Source organism: Cardiocondyla obscurior, linkage group LG10, assembly GCF_019399895.1.
Source record: "Cardiocondyla obscurior isolate alpha-2009 linkage group LG10, Cobs3.1, whole genome shotgun sequence".
NCBI classification, from domain to species: domain Eukaryota; kingdom Metazoa; phylum Arthropoda; class Insecta; order Hymenoptera; family Formicidae; genus Cardiocondyla; species Cardiocondyla obscurior.
In genome coordinates, this window is record NC_091873.1 from 2153095 (window position 1) to 2173777 (window position 20683).

The 20683-nt window shown below is 42.9% G+C and overlaps 1 protein-coding gene across 2 annotated transcripts in view; it reads right to left on the minus strand.

Moving 5' to 3' along the window:
• The window catches only part of LOC139106288 (uncharacterized), an 87646-nt gene extending 77253 nt beyond the window's left edge, over window positions 1-10393 (minus strand). Inside the window, exon 1 of one of the 2 annotated variants that reach the window (XM_070662914.1) lies at window positions 3353-10393. In XM_070662914.1, the coding sequence (XP_070519015.1) occupies window positions 3353-3584 (232 nt within the window). In that variant the 5' untranslated portion in view covers window positions 3585-10393. The remainder of the gene's footprint in view (window positions 1-3352) is intronic. The other variant, XM_070662913.1, reaches the window with a different exon arrangement.
• Window positions 10394-20683: the final 10290 nt, after the last annotated feature.

Genomic DNA, 20683 nt, shown 5'->3' on the forward strand with positions numbered 1-20683 from the left:
ATGCGATACGCGTTGCAAATATCGTCGATTTTTCTTTTTTTTTCTTTTTTAGTTCCGCTGATCAACGAAGTTGAGAGGGATGCTGGCTTTTCTTATAAAAATATCACGTCGCGATCGCTCGATTTGACGTTCAAGAGCATTGGTCATCAAGCGGCCATTGGTCTCATGATAACGAGGAAGATTTCGCGTTCTCAGTCTCCGAAACGAATTCCGCGCGATGACAAGGATAATAAAGACTCGTTAGTCCTGCGGATTCAGCGAAATACCGCTAGGGAAAGTCACCCATTTGTCGGTTTCTTTCTACCGCTGATTGCGCTCGCTTCAGTCCCCCATTCTCCTCAAAGTCTCTCGAAAAAGTAAAACGCCAACGAATTAATGTGAATTACAGTTCCAGATGACAGAGAAGCAACCCACCCCGCGCGTCACTGCATTTTAAAGCGGCGGACTAGCAGAAATTAACTGACGCGTTTTGGGCACAGCCGTGAATTAATTTATGAAGAAGAAAAATTCGTAATAACGTAAATTAAAATAAATTAAAGCTCCATTGATGTTTTAATAATAAAATAATAGATTAACATGTAGCGGCATTTAAACAACGTTACGCCAAATTAAATAATTCTAATTAACGTCTACCTGAATTCAACCTGAATAATTAACGCAGCTGAATAGCAAACGTAGATGAAAAATTGATAAACACTCGGTTACAAATTTTACGTTATAAAATATTTAAATTATACGACTATTCAATAAAGTAACAAAATTAAAATAGCAACATTTAGGATAAGAATTATAATATAATATAATTTAATTTAACTCTGTTTAAAAAAAAAAAAAACTAGTTCAAAAACAGAAAAAATGCGAAAGAAAATTGCAAGACAAATACAGAATTATTTGGCGTTTCAGGAATAAAGTTTCGTTTGCGATTAAAATGACTTGTCAAACGGGCGAAATTCCGCGAGCAAAAATCATTCCGCGTGCAATGTGAAGATTTACGAGGAGTCGGCTGGTAACTGCCATCTTTAAATCACAAGTCTCCGCGGAGGCGGTCGGCTCGTTTCTCTCCATCCGAGCTTAAAAGTATTTCCTTGCTGTTCTCACCGCTCATTTGAACTAATAACTCGCGCGCAATCTCTCCTAAGGGATGAAGGGAGGAGAACGCGGCCTTGAGGGCACGGCTACTTACAGGTGAACCGACTCCCCAACCCCTCCCGCGCGCGCGACGTCGGCTTTTCCTACAGTTTTCCCGAGCAGAACTTTCGAATTTAATTCAGTTACTGTCCGCCGTAACATATTCCGGGGCTTTTAGCGGAGTTGACGCGAAAGGGGGTCAATCTCCGAGGCTTTCGCCGAGCACGTGCAAATTATCGAAATGAAATAACGGTAAAATCACGCCGCATCGTTTCGCGTTTAAAGTTTAAAGCTGGTGTCGACGAGAGCGTCATCAACAAGATTAATTTTTTTTTTCCCCTCCTTTTCTTTTCTTTCTTTCTCTCTTTTTTAATTCTCAGGCGTTTTCCCAATCATGTGCTAGCCGCAGCCAAATTTCGCTTAACCCAGTGATCAATATAAAGAACTGTTTGTACATCTACGCCACAAACGCTACGCCACAAAATTATTAGCCGCCGCGGAGAGGATTGCCGCGGATAAAATCGTTTATTAATCGTCGAATAATACGGCAACGCGCGCGAATGGCGGCTCCATTATGGAATCGCTGCGTGTACAGGTTTCCAATGCGACCGGATAATAGCGTTCCGCCGAAATATAAATCTCTCGCTTGGCTTTGCCACGCGTAAATAACCGATAATTAACAGCAAGCCGTTAGCTTGAATTCCCTCGCGCTCATAATTTTTACACGCAAGCATTTTTTTTTTTCTTTTTTTTTTATTTATTCTGCGAGAAAATTTAAATAGCGTTTCATTAAACACATCATCTGATTAAAGAGAGGCGAGAAAAAAAAATAAATAGACTGATCAATTAATCAACGTTTGTTTAGCTTTACACGATTTGTCAAAAGTTCGTTATTGAATTTTATCGAGATCTTAGGTTTACTAAGATCTTACTCGAGTTTATTACGTTTATCCAGAAGTTCGTGATTAAATCGTCAGTTAATCTTAGTTTTACTGTCAGTTCAAATTATTTCAACCTTTTACATATCGTAACATAATCAGTTCCAGCGTGGAACTTTGTCATTTTTCCCTCCCCCATTTTAATCTCTTCACCACTGCATCATCCGCCGAAGAAGAAAAAAGTCGAAAACTTGTCCGACTCCTTTTCATTTAATAGCAAAATTTCAAATTTAATTAAAAAATTGCGCAATTAAACGTTGGCTAACTTATCTTGGCTAACTGATCAGAAATTAATTGTTTGCCCGACACTTCTGAGCTTCGAGTTTACGTTGCGAAACAAGAGTTCGAAGAGACGTCGCGGTGTGCGCGAGTTAAACTTTATCCGATCTAAACAAGTCCATTGAACCGCGACAAATCTTAATAAGGCTTGAGAAAGGCAGCGCGAGACTCTTCCGCGCGATGAACCTTCGCTAACCTGATAGATGCCGCAACGCCCCATCAGCGTGAATAAATAACGACGGGACAACCCTCAAAGAACTGAAATCCGATAGAAGGTGCGGAACAATAAGGATGGATTGTCCGATCGCGGAATACATTTAAGTACAGCCCCGCACCACGATGAACAGTAACCTCCTCGGCGCGGCGGAAAGAGGGGTAAGCCGCGGGGAACTGAAGAAATGGCAGGAAAGACGGGAGAAATAAAAGTCGAAAGCCTGAGCGAGCGAGGCGGGGGCTGCGAGGGAAATAAAAAGAAATTGTCATCGTCCGGGTGGCAGCAACCACCCTTGTAACCGCGCCGTCCCGGATGTTTCCCTTTTCCTCGCTTCCCCGATCTTTCCTTTACTCTCCCACGCACCCCTTGCCTTCACCCCAGCCACGCTCTTTACAACCGCTGTCATTTGTTTTTACGTTTACTCCTCGTCGTTCCTGAAAATCCTCCGCGAGACCTGTCGCGCTACGAGATTTCGTTGAGGAAGCGGACAAGAGACAGAGCTCTCGCGAAACCGGCTGTAAAGCTCCACGGGCGCTCGTGAAATCCATGATTTTTCACAACGTATATATTATTTATTGACAATGACCGGTGCTTCGATTATAACCAAACGTGCATTTTGCAAGAGAAGAACGAAATAAAAATCGCTAAACGGCTAAAGATATACTAAGATAATAAGTTAGCGCTACGACTACGGGTATACAACTATCTATCTTCGGATTCTCGGACGTACTCCTCGATCTTTCTCTATTTACGATGCCTTCGAATCGCTGTAAAGAGAATAATCGTTACTCACGGAGCGTCAAGTTAGAAGGATTCACGATCGTCGAGCAGACTCGGAAAAGACCCAGCTTGAACCTCACGCTGACCGCGGAATTCTTCGGCACATCCGGTACGGGGAGCTTCTCCTCGGTGTGCAGCCAAGTCGGGCCCGAAAGAGCGACGCCGAGTGCCGCGAGGGCGGCTAAGCCGCACACGACGCCACACCTAGTCAACCTGATTCCACCTGGGCCACCTGAGCAGCACATCTTTTCTCGTTCGCCGAGCCGGTTTTCAAGGTGACATCGTTAGCGAATCACCTCCTCGACGCGAAGTATCCGCCCGGATTCACCGCGCTCCGCATGGCCCCGAAGTCAACCCCACCGACGCTGCGCCTAGACGTACTCGAGATTTCACTCGTTGACTCTTTGACCGAGAGAGCAACGAGGAGCTTTAGAGAACTCGCGAGCAATTTTTATCTCCCCTTTCTTTCATTTGTTTTCTCTTCCGCTTGTAGTTTTAATATGCTCGCGTTACCTCCGAGAAACTGTGCGCGCTTGCTTCGCGACCTTATATCGTGCGAACCCGTCGACGAACTCAGCTTTATTTTTAGAAAGAAAAAAATTGGATCAAAAATTACTGAAGCTTTTGTTCTTCCCACCCAGAGTTTTTACGAAGAAAACGAAAATTGGAAAGAAATATGGCTACATTCAGAAATACACGGTGAATTTTTTGAGGGTGAAGCGGGATCGTTAATGGATTTCGCGTTATGTGGAGGAAGACCATTAAAACGCGTATTCGCCAGCGTGCAAAGAAATTAATTCCGATTGTCCTTATCGCGAGTGGTCCGAAAAAAGCTCACGAGAGCGAGGAGGTGAAAGGGACAGGCCACCATTATCACTGTCGCGCGTTTTCCGCGTCCGAGATGGATGACAGGGCAAGTGTCTGATTTTCCCCGATGATTCGCCCTCCTTTCTCGAAGGGTGTGAGAGACGAACTTTGCGTCGTCACACGCACAAATAATTTCCTAAGAAAGTGCTCGAGTGTCTCGCGGACGAAACTTTACGAATATCCGATCTCTGCCCAAGGTACTCCATACGATAATTCGAAAAGGAAAACTTACCCCCCGCGCAGAACTTTTAAATTAAAAGACCGGCAGGAAAATGTTGGAAACATTTCGCTATTTCGCCGCTAAAGCTCGGAAAACAAAGCCGTGAGAGCGTATCGCTGGCTGTGCCGATAAAAATCGCCTGACCTCGTTGACAACGAAATAATAGCAATAATTGCTTCCCGTATCGTGCTGAAAACGAGCGGCGAGCCGCGAAAAAAAAAAAAAAAAAAAAAAAAAACGGCGGTACGGATGAGGGGAAGGGGCAGAAAAACGCGGAAGTATCCGTTTTGCGGAGCAGTGTATATACATATGTATATATCTACATCACCGCGAGTTGTAATAGTCGCGCGCGAGCGCGCGATTTACGTCCGCTGCGGATGGCAGTTGCAATTACAGCGTCATTCTTTCGCTCCCGAACTAATTAATTGAAAAACGGCGTGCTTCCGCCGCGCCGGCATTTCGCGGAGTACCCTCGACAGATTTCCGGTCTTGTTAGGAAGAGAGTTTCGAGTGCCGCTTAAGTCTGTTCCGCGTCTTTTTCTTTCCGCCCGTCCCATCGCCCGGCTTGAACCTCCCTTTTCCCCCCCCTTCTTCCCGTCCCAGTATCACGTAATTAAAAGTTCGAACCGACCGCGATTCACGCCTGACGGAAACCCGTCCCCTCCTCCGACACTTCTCGTACTACGTAATCTGAGAGGGAGGAAGAGAAGGGCCCCCACAACGTGCTCCCCTTTCTTTTTCCTTTTGCAATTACTTCTCCTTGAGAACTTCGACCGACCGGAGAGTCCAGAAATTCCATAACGGGATTTCTGCGCTTTCTTCCTCTCTCTCTTCTCTCGTCTTTCCTTGCCTCTCTCGCGACTAAAGGGTAACAGAGAAAAGTTCTGGCAGTTTAAAAGTCCTCTGTCAACTCACCCTTCCCCGTGCGTTCTCGGCATAAGCACAGATGCAGCAAACGCTCTGATTAGTGTCGCGCGCGTTTAACTCTCTTTTAAAAGATCAAACATGTCGATAAATAATTTACGGCGTAGCCAAAGCAATTTATCGCTAATTTAGCAAAACTATACGCTATTTAAAGCGCTTTAGTTTGATAGAATAACGTATTTCCCGTGCCAACGGGAAAACCCGGATAAATTTTTAACTGCAAAATTGTTTCAACACGACAAAATTGGCTTTTCGTATAGAAAAATAAACTACATAATTTAAATAATATACTAAATTTTGAGCGCATTAAAATTTTATATTAAAACAAGGTTGTTAACATTGCAATAACAGCTGCTGCAATTATTCGTACGTTCTCAAACATTCAAAAAAATAGTTAAAACGGCGAAATGAATTGGCTCGACCGCGTTCGCCAGCGGGTCTGAAAACGCATTCCATCGACACTTTCAACGGCCATCCCTCCCTTCGCTCACCCCCTTGGTTCTGTTTTATTGCGGACGCATTCCGGTGTCGGAACATCCGGCCGAATCGAACAGCGGCGCGGCGATCACCGATAAAAATGGCTGTCTCGTTGTAGCACCGGCGGACAAAACGTCAGCATACGTCCGTCCGGCTATTTTTTTATTTCTTTTCTTTCATTTTTGCCTACCTCATCTCAGCGTAACGAGTCGCGCCTGCGACGTTCCTGCGGTTCACCGTTATTCGTCGGGCTTTAAAGGGGCGCGCGGCGAGATGAACGGACGGATAAGCGCAGCGAGCGAACGAACTCGAGCGAGGAGAATTCGCGGGAGCATTCAGATATTGCGGCAGTGCGATGTTTCGAACTCGGTGCTGCATCCGGCGCGGAATTGTCGATCGGTCCGTGTGCACAAAATTACGCGGGAGACGGAGTTTGCATCGCCGTTCGCGCGCGTTCAAAGCTCTTATTTCGGCAAAGTGGTCTTTCGCCCCGAATTTCTCCCGGCGTCGACGAATCGGCGTTTAAACAAACGGTACGGCTTTAGTATCTAAACGCGATTACGCGCCACACCCCTGACGCGGCCGTCATTAACGAACGGCATGCAGCAGGGGCACGCAACCGTACTAATTAAGCTCGATCCGGGCACGGCTCGGTTACGGCGAAACGAGACACCGTAAAATCGCGCGTGGACGGGCGCGACGCATTTTTTTTTTTTTCCGGTTTCCGCGTCGCGACGACGAGCGATTTTCGCGTTCACGGGCTCTAATCAAACTCGAAGCGACGCGCGACGACAGGCGGGGAAAGAGAACGATCGTTAAAATCTCGTCCGGGATCCCGCGGCGTCCGGCGAAGTAATTTTGGCCATGTCGCCCGACATATTTCCCCGGGCGACCCCTGGGAAATTACAAATTACACGTTTTTCAATTAAAAAACGGCCAAGTCGCGCGCGCGTCCGCCGAGAGACGCCCGGTGCGACACGAAATTTTCGGATCCTCGATCGCAATCGAGAAATTTGTGGAGATAGAAATAAAGCGTGGAGACGAGAACGGAGGAAAGAGAAAGAAAGAGAAGAATGCAATTTAAAACGATTGCGTCGCGCGGAAAAATATTTGCTTCGCGCAAAACAATTCCCGTTGCGCGGGAAAATATTTGCCTTGCATTAGAACGATTTCGCGGTGGACGAATGTTCCAACGCTTTCGAGAGCCACGCAGTTTTTAAACGCCACGGCGAGCAAGCACATTGCCCGCGTAATGCGAACACTCTTTTATTTTTTTTTTCTTTCTCCGCGCATCTATTTTTTAAATAATAAAATACATTTTTGCGAAACGCAAACGAGAAAGCGTTTTCTATTCGCGAATAAACGTCGCGCTGTTTAACGGAGTTTAGTTCGCCAAGTACCGCGCGTCTTCTAATTCTCTCGTAATAATCGCGGCGTTAAAGAAAGACGGATAGAATTTTACTCCCCACCCTTTCTATCCGCGCCGCGTCGAGGAAATGTTTAAAGCTCGATAGAACGGAGAAGCATAGAGATTGAAAATACGCGATTCAGTGGCACATCCGTAATTCAGACCGCCCTGTACATCTCTTCGAAGTCATTACCGACGTGTCAGTGTCAGACGGCCATCCCTCCCAGCGGAAAAAGCGGAGAACGCCGTGCGCGATATTTTTCTACTGTCACGAGCGACCGCTCGTCCCAAATCCTGGACAGGACCATAGGGTTCTGCTGAATAGCGGACCGGGGTCTCTGTTCCAACCTCCCCTCCCAAGATTATGCGAGAAAATCCGAGATTTCTAACAATATCGGCGTCTGACGAATACATTTGCAAAAAAAAAAACAAAACTTCGTGAAACTTGTTTAATATTAATAATAAAGAAAATTCAACGACGTATAAAATACAAGAACAAAAATTACAAGAGCGTAATAATTCGAAAATATTTAAATTATTTAAAATATAAAAAATTTTATATAAGAGTTTTTTTTAATATTGATGATGATTAAGTGTGTGAAGTAAACTAACTAAAGTAACTAAACGATCGAATATAGAGTTAAAAAATTATTAGATTTAAAGATTCATATAATTCCGAAATGCTTTACACGAAAATGTTTCATATTCTTTTAATAATGGAAACTGTTAGAAGATTGTCGAGATCACTTACAAATACATTGGTGTAATAACTTTAAAATGCGATACCCAGAGGTTAAAGAAATAAAAATCGTAAACGTTAAGAAAATTAATATTTAAGAAGAATATAAAATAAATGGTGCTACATTATTATTTAATTATTACAAAAATAATAATCAAGCTTTAGAGGTTTCAGCAAAAAAAGATTAACATAACTTGAAGAGAAAAATTTGAAGGACGATCAATCTTTCAAGATTAAAAGTATCTCGGGGAAAAAAAAGTCGAAGATAAGTTTAAAAATGTACCCGAAAACTGCAAGCAATTGATAAATATTTGAGAAATTGAGGGAAACGAGTCAATGTAAAGTCGAACGTACAGTCAATATTTAAAGAAAACGAATGGAATGCCCTAAGGCGCCGAAGTTTTTCCGGTTTAAAACATAAATAAAAAAAGCGGAAATTATAATCACATGGATCCATCAAGGCAAAAACGTTCGCGAAACTCTACGACGGATCCTTTGAAAATGCTTTCTAAAATCTTCCTTTTCCCCATTGCTCCTCGTAATACTAATGACTCGTATTAACAATCGGATTATTCTTTACAGTCGGATTTACTGGACGCCGCAAGTTATTACAGTGTACCGAAATTGCTGAAATATCGCAAGCTGAGCACGTCGCAGGCATTATGGTTGACGAAGAATCTAAGGATTAGCAATGTAGTTTCGCGGAGAGAAAAATTGCGTCCGTCTTTAAAGATTTCGCTCACAAACTACAATTATTATTACTTTTTCAAAGATATCAGTAATTTGCAATAACATTGAGTAATAAAATCTCCGCGGAGAATACGCGAGCTTGAGAAAGAAAACAACGCTCCGAGAATTCCAACCCACCTCTAAAGATACAATATAACGATACAATGCACCCCGAGTGCAGCTCTTCTCGTTGCTCAGCTCGTTCTTAATGTCATCAACAGTTCACGTTGCTTGTTATCCTTGCCCGTAATCAAGAGTGCGTTTACAGAGGAGATCAGGAACGGGATGGTCGTTCGGTGTTACCGCAGTCTCGTTGCGAATATCAGACACGCACGTGTCCCTCCCCCTCGAAATTGTCGCGGGAGAAATTTTTGATCCTCGAGAAATTACAACATCGTACGCAAAATTTACCCGCTGATTGTCGAGTTCAATCGAGATCCGGTCGGACGGCGCGAGGAACGCGGAGCGTGCGATCCGCACGGCGGCTGGAGGCGTACTGGTCCTTTGTAAACGTGCGCCTCCACCGAACGAGGGGAGGCGAACGTCGCGACGGCAGCGGAAGAGGGCGGAAGCGGCGCCGGGTGGGTGAGCGTAACCGAGCCAAGAGGGTGTGCGTCTCGCCGTCGCGTGTCTGTACCGTCGCGATTTTCTTTTTTTTTTTACGGCGATTTTCACGCAAATCCCGGCCAGGGAAAAACATTTTGGATTATTCAATTTTGTTTTAAAAGATATTTCATACCTCGTAGGAATTAGATACGTATTTCTACGAAGTAAAAACAACCCTCCCGAAAGTAAATTCTCGGTTAATCGTTTTATTTTAAAGAAAAGGTCAAAATATATCGAATCTTTCGTGATTAAAAATTTAATTTTTCGTACATGATTAATTTTGTATGTATGTGCAATTTTTTATATTTATAAGAATATATTTATTCTATTTATAAAATTAATAAATCCAAAACTTGCGATTGCATCTCATTGTATTTCATCATCTGTGCTTCGATTTTGATATTTTCCTTTTATTATAAAATTTACAAGTATTTGTTTAACAATTTAATAGTTATATCTCTCCAGACTTGAAATCAACAAATTCCAACAAGTTTACACGCACATTTCTCGTTACGCGTTTTCCGCTTCTGGAGATTATTTAGAATTAGCTACATAAAGTAGGAAACGTTTCGGCACTTTAAGTATGGCACTTCGATTTTAGAAGGCTAATTTCAGAAAGTAGTAAAAGAAAGTATTGAAGCGACATCACGTGAATTGTCGTAAAAGCGCAAAATTTCGAAGTAGACGAAACGCGACTCTAGAGCAAATTTAGGGTAGCGTAATAAAATAACGCGTTCAACGTGTAAGCGAAGACGTATGTGCCCCGGGGAGTCTGTCCCTCTTCCACCTCTCATCTTTGTCTTCGCGTTCGGCGGAGCCGACGGGCGCCGTTATAGAACGCGTTATTATCGATGTCGAGACGTTTATTATTATTAATGGCAACGGAACAAAACTTCGCGCAAAATCGCGTTCGCCGAAGCGTCGTTTGTATTTTAATTCCAATAGAAGTCAATCTCTAAGAAACCTCCGCTTGCGTTGATTTTCTCCGATCATCATCGATTATTAAATTTTGTTCTTTTTTTAATAATACTTAAAGCGAATATTTAATTTGATTTATTATTAAAAAAAATACTTAAGCGTATTTTTTTTTCTTTCGTACATTAAATTAATTTTAATTAATAAAGATATACATTTTACTGAAAATGTTTAAATAAAATGTATTAAGATAAAATTAAAATAATCATTACATAAATAACAGAAGCAGCATTAAATTCCTCGTTATCTCTACCGAGATTGATTCAAGCTAACTTGAAATAATTAAAATTCAAGCACTTAATATTCCGACAGTTAAACAGCTATTTTTGTTGGCTCAGTGTGCCCTGATATCAAACGCAAATTTTCGGCCGGCACACGAATTCTCTTGTAATTGGCACGTTATCACGATTTCCAATATGCGTTAAATAATTCCCGCGAAAACAGAGAGAAAAGTTATATTTATCATATAATTAGTTTAATTTAACGCCGGTTGTCTGCGTCATTTATTTAATTAATCGCCCGCCCACAATTGTGTATACGCAGTGACAGATATCGCAATGCACATATCGATAACCATCGTGGTTTCGTATCGCTAATTTACGCATGAAAGCACGTGAGATGTAGCACACTATTACAAACTTGGAAACTTTTGCCCTATCTTATCCCACAGCCGCCCTTCTCCTAGACTCCGAGATACCGGTGAGTGACAAGATGAGGCTGTCTACATTTTCCTTTCCCGGATCTACCTCGCATTGTCTATCCTGGGATCTCAGGTCGTTGAACCCCGTCCCCTGTCGCCCACGTAGCTCCTGCGATTCCGAAATCTTGAAATTTGTGAAAATTCACTTTCGCAAACAACTCTGCGACAGTCCGCGTTGTAAGAAATCAAGATTAGCCAAAGAGGCAGAAAGAGAAAAAGAGAGACAGCGTTCGAAATTTCGTAAAGGACTTTTTCATAAAAGATCACGGAGAGGTCTCGTTATCGGGATTTCAAAAATTCTCAAATTTCATTTATTTCCCCCGTAAGAAGTCGGGATTAGTCGAAAGAGTTGCTGGTAATTTGTCGATCGGAAGACGGCGGAGTGTGTCCGATGGACGTTATTAATTTCTGATGAGCGAATGATCGAGCGAAACTTCTTTAAACTTCGCCTCTTGTAGAGCCAGAAGGCTGTGGAATTAACTTCGGGGAAATTTCCGGCCACCCCAACCTATCCCCCCTCCCCCCCTCCACCGTATTAACAATTTAACGAGCCGACATCTGCGATGGCTATTATAGCGCAATTATATGGAGCGCGCGCTCGGCGTGCGCCACTCCGAGCTACGAGCGGCGCAGTATAATCCCACCCGGATCTAAGGATCCCGGAAACCGAGGATTTACATGTCATGAAGTTGAATTAAATGGAATCCATTCGTTTTACGGCGGCGACAATGCCGCTGCAATGACATCGGTTAAATTCAAATAAAACGCACCGTTTTTAGATCGTCACGCCGTAATATGCATATTACCTCTAACGTAATCGCGTATCGCACGGTAAACTTAATCAAATTCCTATCCTGCATAACACCAGCGTTAAGTTGCTTCGAAAGAAAACGTTTAGCGCAAAGACTTTTAAGCCACGATTAAACTTCACCTCCGTCAAAAAGATATAAAAACTTTAAGGATCCAAATTGCAACTTGCCAAAGATTTACAGCTCCGAGAAACAACGAATCGTGTTACCGATGTGCTGGAATTCGAATTTTGTCTTTGATTTTAGAGTACGGCGATCCCGTAGATATACTTATATCATTTTTTTTTTTCGCCGAGCCTGAATCCCTAAAGAAAGCTCTCGCAGTCCGAGGATACGTCGAGCTTTCGTTATGTTGAATCTCCTTAAAGGGAGAAAACTTTCCGGAAGGATATCGAGGGAGAGAAACGCTAGGGATTGGAGAAAGCGACAGATCGAGCGACAAAGTTATAAAAAGTAGTAATTCGCGTGGGGTTCATAAAAATGTTTATCACCGTCAATAAAAGGGCTCCCCGGGTAGCGACGTTGCACGCTGTCCGCTTCCTTTGGGACGTTCTTTCTCTCGCAAAGACGCTAAAAACTGGGAACAAAAGAGCCACCCGATCTTAACCGTGAAGCAGCGCCGACGAAAATCTTTCCGGCCGTTGTTGTAACTTTCGCAAAGGGACTTCAATCCGCGAAATAGGAGGATTTAATTAACATGCTTAATGTCTCGGGAATTATTAATTATAAAATGTATAATAAATCAGGCGCGGCGTTGTTAGCTCCCCGTTCGCGCCGTGAATTGGAATGCGTAATTGCGTTACTCAAATTAAATGTACGAACGAGATTAAAATTCAATTATTCTAACTCTCTTTGGAAACCGTTACAGCCCACTTACACCATTATCTACGTGATATGCGTGTAAAATGCATTTGCCTATTCACGGATAGTTAAGCAAATTTGAAATTGTGGTCATTATCGTGTAATCTAAAAGAATCCTCGGCTGATCTCGGCGCGGGAACCGCGGGAAAGAGAAAAGCGGAAGACGCGCGTTGTCCCTGAAGCTCGACTTCCGGTAAGCTCTGCGGCGAGCTTCCCGGCACGATTCGCGCCGCAAACAAGTCTCCACGGCGAGGGTCGAGGGTAGGACGAGTATCGACCGTTCGCAGTGTCAACATCCGAACACTTACGATAATCAACCGGACGGCGTATAGGTGCACACCTCGCCGAGCGAGCGTGCAGCCGTGAATGATGAAGTGCGGATAAGTAGCACGGGAACAAAAACGGTGTCAAACTTCGAAACGATACGGCGCGATGTCGCAGATCACGTCGCGCCGGGTCGAGAATCGTCTCAGCAAGAGAATGTACCCGTCAGACATATCCGCGGCGTGACAAATTCCACAAAGTCTCCAGGTCTATGAATTTGAAGTTCCGAAGAATAGCGGAAGCTTCCGCGGAAATTCAAACATCAGCCCGCAGAGTTCGAGGTGTTTCCCATGATAGCGCGGGGCGAGTTTCGCAAAAACTTCCCGTACAAATCTCAATACGCCCGTACTCTCCCTTCGGTGCTTGCGTCAAATCTCCCCTAGAAGCGTCATATTTCATCCCGTCGCAGCGACCATTTATCCCGGAAACATCGCAATTTTCGTCCTTTCCGCCGCCCCGATTTTTGATTTTTTACGAGCGATCATCGCGCGTCGAGTTCTAGAAGGCCAATTTCGAAAATTACGCGCGGCAGATCGGGTGGTTTGCGGCATGGAGCTATCCCGCTCCCCTCCCCTTTCCCATCCCTTTCACCCCCGTCGTCCCTTTCACGTCGTTGCCGAATTACCGACCCTACGTCCTGTGAGTGACGTTATCATGCTGCATTTGGTGCATTTGATGCATCCGGTGACCGAACTACGGGGAGTCTGGTCGAGACAGCCGAGCCAGTGCATTCGATATTCCATATTGCGCGTCTGCTTACCAACAGGTACGCCCCGTTGACTCACCATTCGTATTCATCCCCGAACGCGAAGGGCGATACAGAACCGATCGACAAGTCACGCAAAATCCACCTATTACGTTTGCAGCAAAATTCGATTATAATATCTACGCTGAGGGAAGAAAAAAAAAAAAAAAAAAAAAAACAGACGCCCGTGGGTGAGGCTTACCACCTAACATATTCTAAAACTAAAATAATATTAACTTAATATTTATTACTGAGATACGGCAATGATTAGAACTACTTCAAAGTGAAATCATTTTTTTTTCTTTTTCAACGATAGAAATAAAATTAGAAATAGCACACGCGAGCAGTTGTTTAAAAAACGAAAACGTTTTCAAAGAATTGAATTTTTATTCGACCTGCGCAATTAACATCGGCGTGAACAAAGAGAATTGCAGATAATGCCAGAGACGGGATATTAAAATCGTCGGCCCTCGTAGGCGCAAAATCGCGACAGCATTTTCTATGTGCGGCGTGAAATACACGCGCACATATAAAGTTCTCGGGAATACGCGTCATCCGGGCGGAACGGAATGCATGGCATTGGTAGACATTATAGGGATGCCAGCCTCGGCAGCATGTAAACGAATTTTCGCATCACGTGCAATTCTACGGGTATATTCCTGCCATCTCCTGAAGCTTCGAGCTTCGGAGTCCCGACCTCTATTCCCTCATCCACCCTTTACCCTTCCCCGCGCGTTTCTTGCACCGCCGTCTCTCTCTCTCTCTCTCGCTACCTTCTCGCGAATTTGCCCTCTTTTTGCCTTTCTCGCTTTCTAATTAAATTACATGGGGAAATAAGATGACGTGCAAATATTGTTGAAGGATGTTTCCGCGATATTAGAGATCTTGCAATACTTTCTTATCGCGACTGAGTAGTACACGTAACGTAAAAGGAAAGGAGCTGTTTTTCTTTTATCTTTTCTCGTTTCTTTCTTAAGAATTCTTTTTTTTTCTTTTTTTTTTAAGCACGTATTGATAATAAAGTAAGAGAATTTTAATTTTAAGCTCTTTAATTACGTAATTATATAATGAATGCTCGCGTTACGATATGATACGAATTAAAAGCGCAATTCTATATGCGCGCGGGTGTACATGTCGCTATATGAAACGCGCTTTCATTTATCCGTTTAAAATATTTGTGAAACGTTTCATATTTTTCGCCGAGTATATTCGCGACAACTATTTCCATCGGTATAACATTTATAACGATCAAAAATTTAAACACTAATTGACATCTAGGAAAAGGTAATAAAAACATTTTTTTTGTCAATAACAGCTTGACTGTAATACAAGTGTGCTTGCAATATGCAGTGATAATTTTATATCGTGACGACTCTGTGAGGTTTACTGCCAAAATTCAGGCGGAACAAAGAAACGGAAACGCGGAACGGAGCAGGGGAGGGAGAGGGTGTAAAGCTCGCGCAAGGGGAGTAAGTATATTTTGATCCAACGTCTCGGGATCTAATTTGATCTCGCATCTCTAAAGGTGCTCTCTGAATAAAAGTTACGCGGTGTCCCAGCAGGCGCTTTGGATTTCGAACGGTAATGGCGATGCGTCGCACACAATAACGTACACGCATACACGTATCTTCTGCATTTCCTCGATCGACGGACCTTCATCTTTGATCTCCCACTGCAATACGTTTTATTCCCATCCGGCCTTTCAAGTAGCCATCGAACGAAGACGCGTTGGTTAAATTAAAGTTCTCGAGCGAAAGTCTCGAGCGCTCTTCTCAATCCTGACGCAACGCGATAATAACAGTTCTTTCGTCATTAAGCGCGAATATAATTATTTGTCTTTTTGCATGAATGTAACTTTGTACAAGATAATCTCTTAAATTTTTTGCACAAAAATTATCGGGTGTTTTTTTTTATATTACTTATTTTTATATTATGTATAATATATAATTATTTAAGAAATTTATTGGTTAATAAACGTTATTATAAAACGATGTGTTGTCGTATTTAAATTAAAATATCTATCGCTTGGGAATTATTAAAATGATACAATATAAGTAGTTCGAAAGGTCTCAAATATATGAATCGTAAAGCGAAAATGAAAACTGTCGACGGATTACTTGGACGCGTTAATTTGCGATCGTAAGGGAATCTAGAAGTGTATTTACACCTGGCAGTAACTCCATCGACATTCTGGGGAAGAGACTAGGTGGTTTTGTGGGCGTATCAACCGCGATAGTCTGTTCCCACTCAATTAACCGGGTGTACCTGCGGGCTGGCTATACCTAGTTTTACGGTTGATGCACCTGTAACGTCGAGTAATTAGCCCCGTCTCGAGAAAACGTCGCCCGCTTTTTACACTTCTCGCCCGACAAATTATACATATAATCGCATCAATTTTTACTGCATCACGAGCGACGCTAAGATAAATTATGCAAAATCGCTCCCCCTTTTTGCATGCAAAAACAGAGCATCGACGTTAAAGTTCATTCGTCCTCGTGATATCAAAACTTGCGGTATACAATTTGCAGACTCGACGGCACGGAAGACTTCGCACTGTAATTGGTATTTCAACATTTTTTTTTCTTGTTTGTTTCTTATTTCCGTCGTTCACGATAAGAAAAAAAAAAAGAAAAAGGAAAAAAAAAACAAAAAAAACTGAAGCCCGCAATTAATTCTCCGATCCGGAGATCTCGGCGCAGAAAAAGAAAGCGTCTCGATAGCGGAGAAGAGCATTCGAGGACCGCTCATCGTTGCTGAATTATTAATTAAACTGCTTATGCACCGCTCGGTAAAGAATTTATGGAGTCTATATATATTATCCTCCGAGAGAATCTCCGAAGAGAAATACCTTCGAGCTCTTTGAAGAGCCGTGAATCCCTATAAAAATGTTCGAGGGTCTCTAAGGATCTCCGAGCTCTGCTTCACTAACGGTGGAATCGTGAGAGAACCGTTCGAGGTACCGGGCAACCGAGAAACTCGCGAGAGACCGGGGGAACAGTTGAGGGAGGCAGGGACGGATCGTAGCACGTGCCATTGAACAATCAAACAATACCGGGGATGGATGGGGTGTTAAGTGCCCATCGCGAGGGGCTGCACGGAAAATCGGCACCGCTCGGCCCATTGTGGCCTCCTTGTAAACTTTGCGCGGGAGTGGCTGGTCTGGCGGACGGTCGACGAGCGAGGATAGCAGAAAAGGGGAAGGTGAGGGCAAAGGGATGGAGTGAGCGATTCAAGGGCTGTTTCTATCCCATCAATCATGGTATTTACGTGCGCGGGCTCTGCTTGGGTACAATACCGAAAGCTCGTCGAAAGGAAAGCCTCGGGTTTACTCAGGGAACCGAGTCCCTTCCTCCGGCAACTCACCCCCGGGGGCCATCCCTTGCGCGCGCGACCTCAACGGCCATTCTTCGGATAATAATATCCACGCGGACGATGGTAGCGAGAAACGAGAGCTTTCGTTTTGTTCGCGCGGAATTATTTAATGGGCCGCCCGCGGCCACGTTTCAATTTTGTTATTATAAGTCGTCGCTGGAAATTTTCCCTTTTAAATAGAAATTAGCGGTGCCCGTGTTATTACAAAAGACATTTGTAGCGACGCCGATAGAAGCCAGCTTTATTCTCCCGTTTGTCGCAATTGCCATTTTTGCTCCCTCCCAGCTTAGGATCGTTAGGTCAGCTTAACGTTGAACGAAAGTGAATTATAGAAACGAATCTACGCCGCTTTACGGCTTCTTAGTTAATATCGCTGTAATGTTGCTCGATCGTGAAGAGCACTAAGCACGCTAATGAGGAATCAAAACCCGGACAGTGGCTGTCGGTGGATGCAATTGTTGGCATGCCAACACCAATCGTTGTGCCGATTGCATAGCAACGCGATCGAATTAGGGCAAACCGAAATCGAACCAATCAAACCGAAAATCTAATTGGGTAAGGTACAGTCCGCTACAAACGTCCATCTAGCAAAACGAAAGCGAGAAAAACCCGTATTGAAAAAGAAAAATAACTTCTTCATTATCTGATCTTAATTAATTTCGAATGATATAAAACATTTTTTTAATAATTTAAGAAATTTCCGAAAGTATAATTTTTAAAAGTAACATTAAGTTCAATTCTTCAAATATTACAATTTAAATTAAATATATTAATTTTTTAAGAACGTAGTATAAATTATTAAATTGCAGTACACGTAATCTCGTTTATTATACTTTATGTTTAATAAAACTTTCTACAATCGCCATTTTTTTAAATATTAAACAAAATAAAAAGGAATTAAGTAAGAGTTTAAAAAAATCCTAATATTTCATAAAAGATCATGCATTATCAACCGTGCGACTTTTTCCGTTCGCCATTGTGTAATATACCGACCATCCATAAATGCGGCAATGAGGGCACGTATAAACGTATAATGCGATGTGTATTAAAGCCGAATGACGACGGTGACGTTGATGTCTATGTCGATGTCGACGTCGACGCCGATGTCGATGTCGACGTCGACGTCAACGTCGACGGCGTAATATTACGTCTTATGTTTAACATCTCGTCGCACGTTACGCTCTCGCGATCGTGAAAACGCTCGTAAAGTTCCCATATACTTTAAACTCTAGTAAAAAAAAAAGAAGAAGAAGGCGATCGCGATTGCCCTGTTTAACGCATTTTAAAGCCCGAAAAGTGCCAATATTCGCGAAAATTGTCGGACTACCTTAAATAAGAATTTATCTTACAAGTTTCACCTATCCAAACCAACATTGTGATACGAAAATAAACTCTCCGAAAAAGTAATAAATATGGTTTTTTCGTTTTTTTTTTTTTAGCAAAATGTGTTTGTCAAAAAGTGCATTATCAAGTAAAAAAATATAATATCGAGAAATGGAAACACGTAATCATATAGACAACACGTTTCTCTATAAAATTTCGCGGTGTTTAATATTTATCCAGTTGAGTTCGGAGATAATAAATTACGGTTCAATCATGTTTATTTTACCACGGCACGCTATTAATTATTTCCCGACAATTAATTATCCTCAACATTCCTTCGTTATTAATTATCATTACGCTCCGGAACGGCGAAGATAATATCGACCGACTTAAACTCTCACCATCATCTTATCTAATGCTCTAAGCAGAGAATCATTATCCTTCTGTTATAAAATATAAACGGCATAATCGAATTGTCTTTCTATTTTACGTTTCCTATTTTTTTGTTTCTTTTTTTGTATTTTTTTATATTCTTTTTTTATCTCGATCATTGATTAATTATACGAGAGAACGGAGATGACTTTTTCGTACGTCGTTTGACACACGACAAATATTATATAAGGTTTCAAAAGTAAACCATAGTAAATATCAAACAAGATACGCATATTCCTCCGTCGAGAAACGAGATATTTTACGAGCGACTCTTTCACATCCATAAGGCTTCCGGATCTTTGCTACACACCATATCATGCTTTTTCCCTTCTTTGTTGACAAACCGTAGCCCGGTATCTTTCCAAAACGCGAGAAACGTGAAAAACGCGAGAAACGTGAAAAACGCGAATAAACGTTGATAAACGTCTGTTAAAAAATTTTTTTTTATCGTATAATTTCTTGCCAAATTTTTATTAATATATATTAACCGATATTAAGAATAAATTTTTTTTTTTAATGGATAATGATTTAAAAGGATTTTTTTTATGGATATGAACAATTTAAACAAAAATTGGATACTAGGACTGGGAGCGCGTTTTCTTAAATATTTTAACTGCCGCGGCGAATCGCGATAAAAATTGAATAATTGGTAAAATTTTAAACAATTAATAAAACTTGCCAGTAGCCGACGTGTTGCTTCAATTCATTTGTGGCTTTCGGACGCAACTTTTTTCTCCTTCCCTCCTTCCCTCCTTCTGTCCTTCCCTCCTTCTGTGGCAGCATTCTGAGTTATCCTAACGTGCTGCGTGTATATCCTCTGTGCACTTTACACTATCATTGATTTTTATTATAATCACCATCACTCGAGAGACAAACGACCGAATAAATTATGACTGATTACCGCGACGATATTTAACGATTAAAAACGCGACGGACAGTCCCTTATTGTTCGAGTGTACCCTTCTCGACCATCGTGGTACTATTTTCTTCCAAGTCTTCGATCTTCACTCGAGTCGTCCTCGACGTCGAGACAAGAAGCTGGCTGCGACGTGAAAATGAGCGAGGTCCATGCGTCACGTTTGAATCTCCAATCAACATCCTTGGCGAAATTACCGACGTCGAGAGGCTTTTCAGGAACGAGACAAGAAACTTAATCGCGATGTAGACGGCAACCGAGGTGCAATCTCTATTGTTGGAGTCTCATGCAACGGTAAGATGGCAGACATCAGGCGCGAGCGAGCGAACGGCGACTGAAGCGAGTTGCGATACGTCGAACGCGACGCCCCTTTCAGATCGAAGCGCGTGCCAGCTGATCACTTCTCTCGAAACACTGGGCGAAATAATGCGCGACTTTCAGCAGTAAGTTCTATTGTCGAACACCCGCGCAACAGTAAGATGGCGGTCGTCAGGAACTCGCGAGCGGACGGCGAAAGTGACGCCAGCCGCGACGCCCCCTTCAGAGTACGTTCAGAATGTTCCGTACGCTTCTTTGTTCCGTTCGCGATATGTTCCGAATCACTTTTTTGAAGCACACGGCACGAAGCGATGATGAGTACAAGTCCACTAGAGTTCAGGAAGTAACTGTCCGTTTCCGAGTCGACGGCGTCGACGCTCGTTCGTGCGAAACACTTCCTATGCGCGGGCGAAATAACGCGCTGTTGCGGAGTGATAAAAAAGACACCCACACGCCCGAAGCTCTGCAGCCGGACTGAAGTGACCGTGAAATGTTTCGACGATGATTGGCGGAAAGAGGTAGGGTGGGAGAATTTCGAGCGATATACCTTTTGGGACCGCGACGTGCTGAACGCGGCGCCCCCTTCAGATTACTTTAAG